At 36.8% G+C, this 13,168-nt stretch overlaps 1 protein-coding gene across 10 annotated transcripts in view; it reads left to right on the top strand.

The window, feature by feature from the left end:
* LOC100465774 (cytochrome b5 reductase 4) overlaps positions 1-13,168 on the top strand; it is an 87,811-nt gene that overhangs the window by 42,495 nt on the left and 32,148 nt on the right. For all 10 annotated transcript variants that reach the window (XM_034648220.1, XM_034648223.1, XM_034648222.1 and 7 more), the window contains one exon: positions 2,202-2,318. In XM_034648220.1, coding sequence (XP_034504111.1) covers positions 2,202-2,318 — 117 coding nt within the window. The remainder of the gene's footprint in view (positions 1-2,201; positions 2,319-13,168) is intronic.

Below are 13,168 nucleotides of genomic sequence, written 5' to 3' on the forward strand. Positions count from 1 at the left end.
GTATATTTTCATATTGCAAAACAAAGATGTAACATTTTCGATATAAACAAATACAGTAATTTTTATAAATATGTTCTTCTGCCTCTGGTTTTAGGTTTTTTCCCTCTTTTCTTTCTCCTTATCCCTTTCATCTTTTTACCCTTTCCGTTTTCTCTCCTTAGAAGAAAACNCTCTGGTTTTAGGTTTTTTCCCTCTTTTCTTTCTCCTTATCCCTTTCATCTTTTTACCCTTTCCGTTTTCTCTCTTTATTTTTTATTTTTTTTTTTTTTTAAATGTATTTATTTGACAGAGATAGAGACAGCCAGCGAGAGAGGGAACATAAGCAGAGGGAGTGGGAGAGGAAGAAGCAGGCTCCCAGTGGTGGAGCCTGATGCCGGGCTCGATCCCAGAACGCCGGGATCATGCCCTGAGCCGAAGGCAGACGCTTAACCGCTGTGCCACCCAGGCGCCCCTCGTTTTCTCTCTTTAGAAGAAAATTTTCATCTTTTTACCCTTTCCGTTTTCTCTCCTTAGAAGAAAACTCTTGTCTTCTTTCAATTCCTCCTTCCTTCCTTATCTCTGCCCTCCTCCTGACATGCAACATGTAGAAAGATACTAGACACATTTTTCTTAGGCTCATATATATAAATGTGTAATGTTGACAGGGCATAGTAAGTTATGAATATTGCTGCATATAAAAGTACAATATGGATTTCACAAAGCTGTTTAACAACAGAAGATTCATAGAATGGTGGTTTCTTGTTTTTTTGTCTTTTGTTTTTAGTTCTATTGATGTGTAATTAACAAAATTGTAATATATTTAATTGCATGATGATTTGATGTGTGTATACATTGTAAAAAGATTCCCATAATCAAGTTAACGCATCCATCACCTCAAATATTTACTTTTTTGTGTGTGCACTGTCTGAGCAAATTGGAATTATACAATATTATTAACTGTAGTCACCATGGTTATATATTAGATCCTCAGACCTTATTCATGTCTTAACTGAAAGTTTGTACCCTTTTCTCACCCTCTCCCCCTTCCTTACCCTCCCAGCCTGGCAACCACCATTCTACTCTCTTTTTAATGAGTACATGACTTTTTTTTCTTTAAAGATTCTACATGTAAGGGATACCATGCAGTATTTGTCTTCTGTATCTGGCTTATTTCATTTAGCATAATGCCTCTGGGTTCATCAGTGTTGTTGTAAATGGAAGGTTTTCTTTTTTTTTTTTTTAAGGCTGAATAATATTTTATTATATAAATATAGATATATAGAGATATGCACACACATATATGTATAAATATATATACTTTAAAAAATGATATCGTTTCTTGTTTTAAAGTACTATCAGAATATCTGACACTGGTTCTGTGCTTTCTCTTTCCTGTATATGGCAGCAAGCTCTGTAAATTGTAAAAATTAAAGTCAAGGACCATGTTTCTGTATTTGTTAAGCTTCAAATCAGTGCTCATTGAAATGAATGGATTTGACTAATGTCTTAAAAAGTTATTGTTAAATTGCTATTGAACTATGTGTTTACTTTGTGGAAGAACAGATTGTTTTTAAAAACAAACAAATATAGTTTAGGTCCTTAAAAGCATATTCAATTCATAAAATTTAACCAGTATATAAAGTCTGTTTTTTGTTATTATACCCATATATTCTGAACTCAGTCAAAAATTAAAAGATAACCTAAAAGGTCTTTAATTATTTAAGATTCTTATGTACTTTATAATGATTAATGAGGTTTTTTCTTTGTTTACTTGGCTCAGTATTGATCCACTGAATTTATTCATAAGAACACCTCAGATCCCAATTAAGAAATATCAAGAGTATAAATTAAATTTGCTTTTATAGGTCCATTCAATGACCAATTTGTATGTTAGCCCCCTCCTTTTTTTTTTTTTTTTTTAAAGCCATGTGTTATTTGCCATGGCTGTATTTGAGCTTGTATGAAAACTAGCAGTACATATTAGTTTGTCCCTTGATAAATTAGTTTGAAAAGAGTTAATTTGATTCATAAAATAAGCTGGATTTAATATCATTTAAGGCATAAGCAATTTTGACAAATATGTGTACAAAGTCTTATCTTACTAATGATCCCTGTTACTCGTATCAGATAAGGATATTTGTATTGTTTGAGAAAGACTGATTTTAAAGTAATGTGTTATATTTAGTTTCAATGAATACAAATGGAATTTATCTTCTTTTCAGTGCGGGTTGTTGAGAACGTAGGAAAAATAGAGATTGTCCTAAAGAAAAAAGAGAATACTTCTTGGAAACGTCTCGGCCACCCCCTAGAGAATCATGATTCACTTGTTCCAAAGAAAGGTACGGGTATGCTGCGCTCTCATCTTGAGTCCTGTGTTCATGAAATTGTCGTGTCAGCGACGCAGTTGTACCAGAGTTTGGAAGGCTATTTGGGAGGAGCCAGAGGGCCCTTGTATCTCTGTATAAGAAGTTGGAAAAGGACATTGTATCTGTTTTCCTCCTTTTTTCAAATTGAGGTAGGATTGACATACAATATTACACTAGTTTCTGGTGTAATAATGATTTGATGTTTATAGACTTTGTGAAATGATCACCACAGTAAGTCTAGTTAACACCCATCACTGTACAGTCACAAAAGCTTTTTCTTGTGATGAGCTCTTTTAAGATCTACTTTCTTAGCAACTTTCAAATATTCATTACTGATTTATTAACTGTAGTCCCTGTGCAGTATATTATGTCCCCATGATTTATTTATTTTGTAGCTGGAAGTTTGTACCTTTTAACCCTTTTCGCATATTTTGCCCACCCCACCACCTCCACCTCTGACAACCACCAGTCTGTTTTCTGTATGTGTGAGCTTGGGTTGGTTGGTTTGTTCTGTTTTTTAGATTCCATATGTAAGTGAGATCAGACGGTCTCTGTCTTTCTGTGTCTGACTTGTTTCACTTAGCATAATATCCTCAAGATCCATCCATGTTGTTGCAAGTGGCAAGCCTTTATTCTTTTTTAAAATATCTGAATATATACCATCGTGTACGCATATATATACAGACACATACATACCGTATCTTCTTTATCCATTCATTTATCAGTGAACACTTGGGTTGCTTCCATATCTTGGCTACTATAAATAATGCTGCATTGAACATGGAGGTGCACATATCTTTCCAAATTAGTGTCTTCATTTTCTCAGATAAATACGCAGAAGTGGAATACTGGATCATTTGGTACTCCTGTTTTTAATTTTTTGAGAAACCTCCATGCTGTTTTCCATAGTGTGTGCACCAATTCACATTCCCTCCAACAGTGCACAAGGGTACCCTTTTCTCTGCATCTTTGCCAACACTTGTTATTCCTTGTCCTTTTGACAATAGCCATTCTCACAGGTGTGGCTCATTGTGGTTTTGATTTACGTTTCCCTGATGGTTGGCGATGTTGAGCACCTTTTCATGTATTTGTTGGCCGTCTGTATGTCCTCTTTGGAAAAATGTCTCTTTCGAGACATTTTTTGAATTTTATTTTTAGATTTTTAATCATTTTTTAATCAGATTGTGTTTTGCTATTGAGTTGTATGGGTTTTTTTATATATATATTTTGGATATTAACCCTTTCTCAGATATAAGATTTGCAAATATTTTCTCGCATTCAGTAGGTTTCCTTTTCGTTTTGTTGATGATTTTCTTTAAATTTTTTATTTAAATTCAGTTTAGTTAACATACACTGTATTGTTGGTTCCAGGGCTAGAATTTAGTGATTCATCAGTTGCATATAATACCCAGTGCTCATTACATCAAGTGCCCTCTTTAATGCCCATCACCCAATTACCCCTTTTCCCTATCCACCTCCCCTCCAGCAACCCTCAGTTTGTTTTCTATAGTTAAGAGTCTCTTATGGTTTGCCTCCCTATTTTCATCTTGTTTTATTTTCCTTCCCTTCCCCTATGTTCATCTGTTTTGTTTCTTAAATTCCACATATGAGTGAGATCATATGGTATTTGTCTTTCTCAGACTGACTTACTTTGCTTAGCATAATGTCCTGTAGTTACATCCGTCATTGCAAATGGGTAGCTTTCATTCTTTTTGGTGGCTGAATAATACTTCATTATACACACATGCACACACACACACACACACACACACACACACACCACATCTTCATCCACTCATCTGTCGATGGATATCTGGGTTCCTCCATATTTTGGCTATTGTGAACATTGTTGCTATAAATGTTAGGGTGCATGTTCCCCTTCGAATCTCTATGTATATTTCTGGACTTTCTATTCTGTTCTGTTGATCTATATGTCTGTTTTTATGGCTACTATACTGTTTTGCGTACTATAGCTTTGTGGTATAGTTTGAAAACTGGGAGTATGGTACCTCCAGCTTTGTTCTTTCTCTGCTCTGGCTATTTGAGGGTTTTGTGATTCCATATAAATTTTAGGATTAGTTGTTCTAGTTCTGTGAAACATGCTGTTGGTATTTCGATAGTGATTACACTAAATCTATAGATACTTCCGGGTAGTATGGACTTTGTTTAAAACAATATTCATGGATTCCTACCATTCATGAGCATAGTATTTCTTTCCCTTTATTTATGCTATCTTCAGTTTCTTCCATCTATATCTTATAGTTTTCAGAGTACAGGTTTTTACCTCCTTGGTTAAATTTATTCCTAGGTATTTTATTCTTTTTGATACAATTGTAAATGAGATTGTTTTCTCAATTTCTCTTTCTGGTAGTTCATTATTAGTGTATAGAAATGCAACAGAATTTTTTGTGTATTGATTTTGTATCCTGCAGCTTCATGTATTATATCTAACAGGTTTTTGGTGGAGTCGTTAGGGGTTTTTTCTATATATTATGTCATCTGCAAATAGTGACAGTTCTACTTCTTCCTTTCTAATTTGATGCTTTTTATTTCTTTTTCTTGCCTAATGACTGTGACTGGGACTTCCAGTATTGTGTTGAATAAAAGTGGTGAAAGGGGCATCCTTCCTTGGTTCCTGATCAGCTTTTTACCACTGAGTATGATGTTAGCTGTGGCCTTGTCATTCACAGCCTTTATTACATTGAGGTGTGTTCCCTCTCGACCCACTCTGTCATAAATAGGTGTTGAATTTTGACAAATGCGTTTTCTGGATCTATTGAGATGATTGTATGATTTCTATCTTCCATTTATTAATGTAATATATCACATTCATTGATTTACGGGTGCTGAACCATTCTTGTGTCCCTAGAATAAATCCTTGATCATGGTGTATGATCCTTTTAATGTATTGTTGAGTCCAGCTTGTTAATGTTTTGTGGAGGATTTTTACATTTATGTTCATTAAGATATTGGCCTATAAACTCCTTCCTTTGTGGTCTCCTTGTCTGGTTTTAGTATCAGGGTAATGCTAGCCTCATAAAATGAGTTAAAAAGCATTCCCTCCTTTTCTTTTTTTGGGAAGAGTTTGTAAAGGATTGGCATTAACTTTACTTTGAATGTTTGGTAGAATTCACTAGTGAAGACTTCTGGTCCTGGACTTTTGTTTGTTGGGAGGTTTTTACTCACTGATTCAATCCTTTCTAGTAATTGGTTTGTTGAGATTTTCTATTTTTTCATGATTTAGTCTTGAAAGATTGTATATTTCTAGGAATTTATCCACTTCCTCTAGGTTGTTCAATTTGTTGGTGTATAATTGGTCATAGAATTCTTTTATGATCCTTTATATTTCTGTGGTATCAGTTGTAACATTTTCTCTCTTGTTTCTGATATTATTTATTTGAGCCCTATTTTTTTTTCTTGGTGAGTCTAGCTAAGGGTTAGTCAATTTTATTTATCTGATCTGGGAACCAGATCTTAGTTTAGTTTCATTGATGTCTTTTATTGTCTTTTTAGTCCCTGTTTCATTTATTTCCACTCCGATCTTTAATATTTTCTTCCTTCTACTTAGCGCTTCACTTGTTCTTCTTTTCCTAGTTCCTTGACATGTGAAGCTAGTGGTTGTTTGTTTGAGATTTTTTTGTTTATTGAGGTAGGTAGTTAGCACTGTGAACTTCTAAGCTCTTAGAAGTTCACACAGCTTTTGCCGTGTCCCATAAATTTTGATATGTTGTAGTTCCTCTTCATTTGTTTCAAAGTTTTTTTGATTTCTCCTTTAATTTCTTTGTTGACCCATTGGTTGTTCAAGCATGCTGTTTAATCTCCACACATTTGTGAACTTTTCATACCATTGTAGTGGGAAAAGATGTTTGATATGATTTTAATCTTCTTAAATGTATTAAACTTGTTTTGTGACCTAACGTGTGATCTATCCTGGAGAATGTTCCATGTGCACTTGATAAGAATGTGTGTGTACTCTCTTACTTACTTTTGGTTGGAATGTTCTGTGTTTATCCATTAAGTCAGTCTCGTCTAATATGTCATTTAAGGCCACTGTTTCCTTATTGATTTCCTTCCTGGTATAAGTGGAATATTGAAGTCCCTTACTATTACTGTATTGTCAGTTTCTCCCATTAGGTCTGTTAATATTTGGTTGATATATTTAGATACTTTAACCTCTGTTGGGTACAGAAGTATTTACAAATTTTACATCCTCTTGTTGGATCAGCCCTTTTATCATTATGTAATGCCTTCTTTGTCTCTGATTACAGTCCTTGTTTTAAAGTCTATTTTGCATGATATAAGTATAGCTACCCCAGCTTTTTTGGGTTTCCATTCTCATGGAGCATCTTTTTTCATCCCTTTGCTTTCCATTTGTGTGTGTCCTTACATCTGAAGTGAGTCTTTTGTAGGCAGTATATGGATGGGTCCTGTTTTTGAATTCATTCAGCGACTCTATGTCTTTTGACTGGAGAGTTTAGTCCATTTGTATTTAAAGTGATTATTGATACGTGTGTACTTTTTGCCATCTTGTTGTTTTCTGGCTGTTTTGTAGTTCTTCTCTGTTCCTTTCTTCTTCTCTTCCTCTCTTTGAGATTTGATGACTTTCTTTAGTGTCACACTTTGGATTCCTTTTGTTAGCTTTCGTGAATCTACTGTAGGTTTCGCTTTATGATTACCATGAGGCTTACATATAAAAATCTGTATTGGTAGCAGTCTATTTTAAGTTGATAGCAACTTTAAGTTTGAATGCATTCTACAACTCTACATTTTTACTTTCCCCACACCCATGTTTTATGTTTTTGATGACACATTTAATAAAAACCTTTTTTTGTGTAAACTTTAAAAAAATTATTGTAGTTATAGTTGTTTTTATCACTTTTGTAATTAACCTTCATACTAGCTTTATAAGTGATTAATCCACTATCTTTATATGTATTTACCTTTACCAGTGAAATTTATACTTTCATATATTTTCTTCTTACTAATTAGTGCTCTTTCTTTTCAGCTTAATGAAGTACCTCTAACATTTCTTGTAAGACTGGGTTAGTGGTGATTAATTCCTTTAGCTTTTACTTGCTTGGAAAACTCTTTTTTTTAATAGAGATTAAATTTCAGCCTCTACTATCTAATGTTAGGCATTACAAAGTTATTAGATAGTGATACCTGAATGGGGAAGCCCACTTGTGCTTAGACTGTTGTTCAACCGTTTACTCCTTCAGGTTCCTTTTTAGAAAAGGTTCACAACCAAGTTTAAGTTTATACCTTGTATGCACATCTCATTTTTTTATGTTAAAGAAGATATGTTTATTGTTTTTCTGCTTATCTAAACCATTGTCTCAGTTTATTCCTAAAGGATGTAATTAATTTCCTTCTTCATTTCATATCTTCATTCATTTCCCTTTATCCTTTATTTTTTTAGGTTTTTAATGTTAGCATAACATTTATGTAAAGGGATGAATATTAAAAGTGTTCTACCTGATGAATTTTCACATAGTAAATGTCCACTGTATTTTCTTTTTGGAAATTGACAGGATTTGCTCCTTGTTCCAAGAATTTTGAAATTTCACAATTTGATATGCCTTAATGTGGGTCTGTTTTCATTTTTCAGGCTGGCTCTTTCTCCTTTGTGCTATCTTTTCATTATGGAAACTTATGACCTTCAGTTCTGAGAACTATTGATTTTCCTTCTCTTCATAGTTTGTTTTTGCTGTCTAGAAGTGTTCTTATTTTAAACATTTTAAACTTCTAAATAGCTCATTTTTTCGGTTTTGCCCTTTTGTTCTATTTTTTGAGTGATTTCTTTAGCTGTGTCTTTCAACTCTTCTAGTGAGTTACTCATTTCTACTGTCATATTTTTAATTTCTAAGAGTTCTCTTCCTTTGTTTTAGCATCCTATTCTTTCTTTCTTTCTTTCTTTCTTTCTTTCTTTCTTTCTTTCTTCTTTCTTTTTTCTTTTTTTTTTACTTAAGAGAGGGAGAGAGGGGTAGGCAGGGACAGAGGGAGAGAGAGAATGTTAAGCAGGCACCATGCCCAGCATGGAGCCCGACACAGGTCTTCTCACAGCCCTGAGATCATGACCTGAGGTGAGATCAATAGTTGGACACTTAACCAACTGAGCCACCCAGGTGCCCCTAGCATCCCCTTCTTAATAGCCTCTCTTGTTAATGATTACTGATAAGAGCTTTTTAGTTTCCCTCTCCCTATGTAGCCTCTGTCCCCAAAGTTGCGTTTGTTTTAGTCTATCTTTCATGTTAGATGCTTCCTGGAATGTCTGCTGATCCTTGACTGCTCGTATTTCTGGGGGTGGAACTCTAAAAGCTGCTCAGAAACGTCGTGCATGTGGGTGTGACTTATTGACAGTAATATTAACTATGCGGGTGGATTGTTCCCTTGTTCCCGAGTTCAATGCCAGTATTTTGTCAGAATCTTGAGAGTGGGCAGTCTCCTACTTTGCACCCAGAATTTCAGAAGTCTTGTGGGGAAGGAAGACTGGGTATCTGTAAACTTAGTTTCCTTTGTTCGTTTGTTGCCCGGCGTCCTGCATTCGTTGCTAAGGCTACCGTAACAAAGCACCGGACTGGGCGGCCTGCTGACAGAAATTCATTTTCTCAGTCTAGATGCCAGAAGTCCGAGATTAAGGTGTTGGCAAAGTTGGTTCCTTCTGATGCTTCTGTCCTTGGCTTGTGGGTGGCCATCTTCACATGATCTTCCCTCTGTGTGTCTGTGCCCCTGATAGCCTCTTTTTCAAGGACATCAATCATATTGGATTAGGGATCACCCCCACTAATGACCTCATTTTCACTTAATTCACCTTTTAAAAGAACCTAGCTCCAAGTAGTCACATTGTGGGGTACTGGGGGTTATAGCTTCAACATGGGAAAATTGAGGGGGACACAATTCAGCCTCTAGCATATACCCAATCGAGAGACTCTTTGTTTTACCCACTCTAGAGAGTACACTTCTTACACTTACCCGGAATAGGACAGGGTCACGTGTGGCCATGCTAAGTAGGGGAAGACTTCAGCAAAGGTACGGGTGGGAGCATCTAGATTTCTTAAATGAACTTCCATTCAGAACGTGGTTTCAGCTCCACCTTCACTCCGATTCCAGATGTAATTGGTCCTGCCAGTTTCTGAGGCTTCAGGGATTTTTTGTTTCAAGTGAGTCAAGTCTTGGCTTTCTTTACTTCTAATTTAAGATTCAGCTTTATTGAGTCCGCTGAGTCAGTTACCAGTCGTTTCTTTGCCTTGTCAGCTCCTAAAGTTTTGTTGCTTTGTATTTCCATTCTTTCTGTCCTTGCAGGCTTATGCTTTAAAAAACAACCAACCAAACACACACGCGCGCACACACACACACACACACACACACCTTTGCTATTATTTTAGGGGAGTTAGAAGGAATTAAGTGCAGGTATTCACTTTAGCATCTTTAAATATTTAACATTATTATAAATATTTTAAAAACTATAAAGTTATATTTGTGGATAATATTTAATTTCAGAGACGCTATCAGGTAGCATTATTTGAGTATACACTGTGAGTAGAAAGCTGTTTTAGGCACTGTGCTAATTATTTCCCGGAGTATGAGATTGAAGAACACTTTTTATAAAGCAACAGACCAACAAGAGCAAGTTCCGTAGTCACTGAGCATATTCCAAGATGACCCCAGCAAACGGATGCGGATGAGTTTCATTGTGAATGACTCCCTGAAAGAGGTGAATTTCAAGCAATGTAATGAAAATAACTTTCAAACAAGTAACAAAAAACTATGAAGGGTTTTCTAGGAAGAGCTTCAAATGGTTACTAGGTATTTATTGTGCCAGGCATTTTGCAGGCTGTAGAGAAAGAAAAGTGTAAGCCACAAGTGGGGAAAGGTAAAATAGAATTCTTTTATAGGAGCAGAGGCCAGAATTTTGTGGTATTAGGAAGAGAGAGAGAACGTAGAGGAATAATAGTGCAATCCAGCAGATCGGAAGAAAATAGATAAAAGACAGTGACAACGAAAAGAGATATTGTTAAAGTGAAATCTCTTGCCCTGATATTATCTATCTAGTGATTGAAAAATCATAGTAAACCAGATAAAAGCCAAGTCCAAGAGATAGATGATACTAAGAACAAAGGGTGACCTCCATTTGGAAAGTGTTAGAGTGAGTATCACTCAAGTTTTCTCAGTAATTTCCCGAGGCTTTCCATGAACTCTTTTGTCTCTGCCATAAATTTCTGCTTGAGTCCTGAACCGTCAGTTAGCTTCAGCTTTCTTGTCTGAAATTGGATCAATGCAGTATTTTTCATTGAATTGGGTTTTTCACTTTGGAAAATGACTCAGAGTTTAGGGGATGGTTTATTTATGTGACTGAATTAGCAAAGATGATTTCCTCTTTGTTCTTTCCACTACTTAAATCATGACAGAAATTGTGGATTAATCACTAGCAAAGCTGAATACTTGTATCATCAAATTATTACTATTAACTTGCCATCAGTAATGTCAAATGTTTACAGTCCATCTCGTGTTCCTAGGTTTTCAATATGTTAAAATTGTTGACTTTTTTTTTTTTTAAGATTTTTTTTTTTATTTGACAGAGAGAGATGGCGATAGATGGCACACAAGCAGGGGGAGTGGGAGAGGGAGAAGCAGGCTTCCCCGCCGAAAAGAAGCCTGATGCGGGGCTCGATCCCAGGACCCTGGGATCATGACCTGAGCCTAAGGCAGACTCTTAACCAACTGAGCCACCCAAGTCGCCCCTAAAATTATTGACTTTTACGATACTAGCATGCTGGCTTCGTCTTATTAAAATAAGCCTGTAAATCTAAAACTTGTAATGCAGTACCTTCTCATGTCAAATCTAGGATTTACTTTCACAAAAGATTAAAATAAAGCAAAGAACCCAGAGAAGAGCAGAGAAGCTACTTCAGTTTTACCTTTAACCCGAATGTAAGATGCGATGTCGTAACCTGTGTCCGTGCAACTAGACTCCCAGTTTTGAGTTGGATGCTTCCCAGTTTCTTCCCCTCAGAGGTGACGGTTGTGAGTGAATAGGTGTGTGTATGTGTTTGTGTGTGTGTGTGTGTGTGTGTGTGATGGGCGAGGGCCTTATTTGTCTATTAAGGGTCAGCAACTGATAGGTAATTGGGTTACTATTTCTGTAGCCAACCTAAAATTTTATTTTAATTGCAGTTGCCTTTAGTGTGGGGCCTTTGGTCACCAGACAGAGTTAGTTTTGTAGATTTGCCAATGAACACCTCCGTAAATGAACGTCAGGATACAAAGTTTAAAGAGTTTAAAAAATTTTGTCACAATTTTGATGTCAGCAGCCACTTATAAACCTTCATGTTAAATATATGTATTGAATCTGTAACTTTAGTCTTTATAATCTAAGTTGAACTATGTGAAATTGTTGGTATTTTACTATGTTTAACCTAGAAAGCTGAACCGTTTTGCATGGTTTGACGTCTAGTTTCATAAGGCTTCTTTTTTTTTTAAAGATTTTTTTTATTTATTTGACAGAGATAGAGACAGCCAGCGAGAGAGGGAACACAAGCAGGGGGAGTGGGAGGAAGAAGCAGGCTCACAGCGAGGAGCCTGACATGGGGCTCGATCCCATAACGCCGGGATCACGCCCTGAGCCGAAGGCAGACGCTTAACCGCTGTGCCACCCAGGCGCCCCTCATAAGGCTTCTTAACTGCAGATACCGCATGCACGCATGCACACTGAGGTACTGTCTGCGCTCATAAATGTCCTTGTGGACGCACTGTAAGCAATCACTTAATTGAGCCTTTTGTAGGGCAAGCTGCTTGCTCACCATGGAACAGACCTTCTTGCAGATGTAGGAAGAGCCACCCCCACACGTCTGCCCAGTCTTTGCCTGCACATCCATGTTTATTTGCTGTCTAAAATAAGCATTCAGAATTACTAGAAATGAAGAAATAGTGCAAGTAGCAAAGGAAAACTATGCTTTGTTCCCCTCCATCACCTCCTCCGCCCAGCACGCACGAAGGTGTTGTGTGCTCAGTAACCATACAGTGCTTTGGTATCTTGCCGTCTTAGTTTCATCTCTGTTAGAATGGCCCGAGCGTGAAATCTGAGGAAACGCAGAAAAGATGGGGCAGACTGTACCTGAGTAAGAAATTATCTGCTGTATTAAAAGATAAAATGGAAAAAGTTTAACCTTAGAATCCGGATGATTCGGGCACTTGGGTGCACAGTGTTGGCTGCATTACTGGTTACGGAGCAAGAGAGGAAAGGTGCCAGGCGTAGACGCATTCAGATTTAGTGACAGCCTTGCTAAATGGCGTGCGGTCTAGACTCCGTCGAATCTAGCCTTGGAGAAGGAGCCGCCTTTGTCCTAGTTTAACACTACTGTTTAACTCCACCCAATCCTCACCTTGAAAGACTCCGTTCCCATCAGTCTGAGGTAGTGAAACACCTTAATATAACGTTAGGAATATTTTCTAACGATAGCGAAAACAAAGAGGAATCTGTGCTTTACTGTCGATTTGATAATACTAATTTAACAATTCTGTATGAAAATTCTCAGTCGTTGAGCATTGCTTCATTGTATTTTATTCTAATATGTGAATAAACATGTGTCCACAGGTACGCATCATCCTTAGTGTATGAAGACAAGTGATGGATATATTTTTATTTTTAAGAGACAGAGAGAATGGGGTAGGGGGGCAGAGAGAGAGAGAATATTAAGCAGACTTCACGGCCAGCGCAGAGCCCAACGTGGGGTTTGATCCCTCGACCCTGAGATCATGACCTGAGCCGAAATCAAGAGTCAGATGCTTAACCGACTGAGCCACTCAAGCAGCCTGTGTGTTCT

This window comes from Ailuropoda melanoleuca, chromosome 19, assembly GCF_002007445.2.
Source record: "Ailuropoda melanoleuca isolate Jingjing chromosome 19, ASM200744v2, whole genome shotgun sequence".
In the NCBI taxonomy this organism is placed as follows: Eukaryota; Metazoa; Chordata; class Mammalia; order Carnivora; family Ursidae; genus Ailuropoda; species Ailuropoda melanoleuca.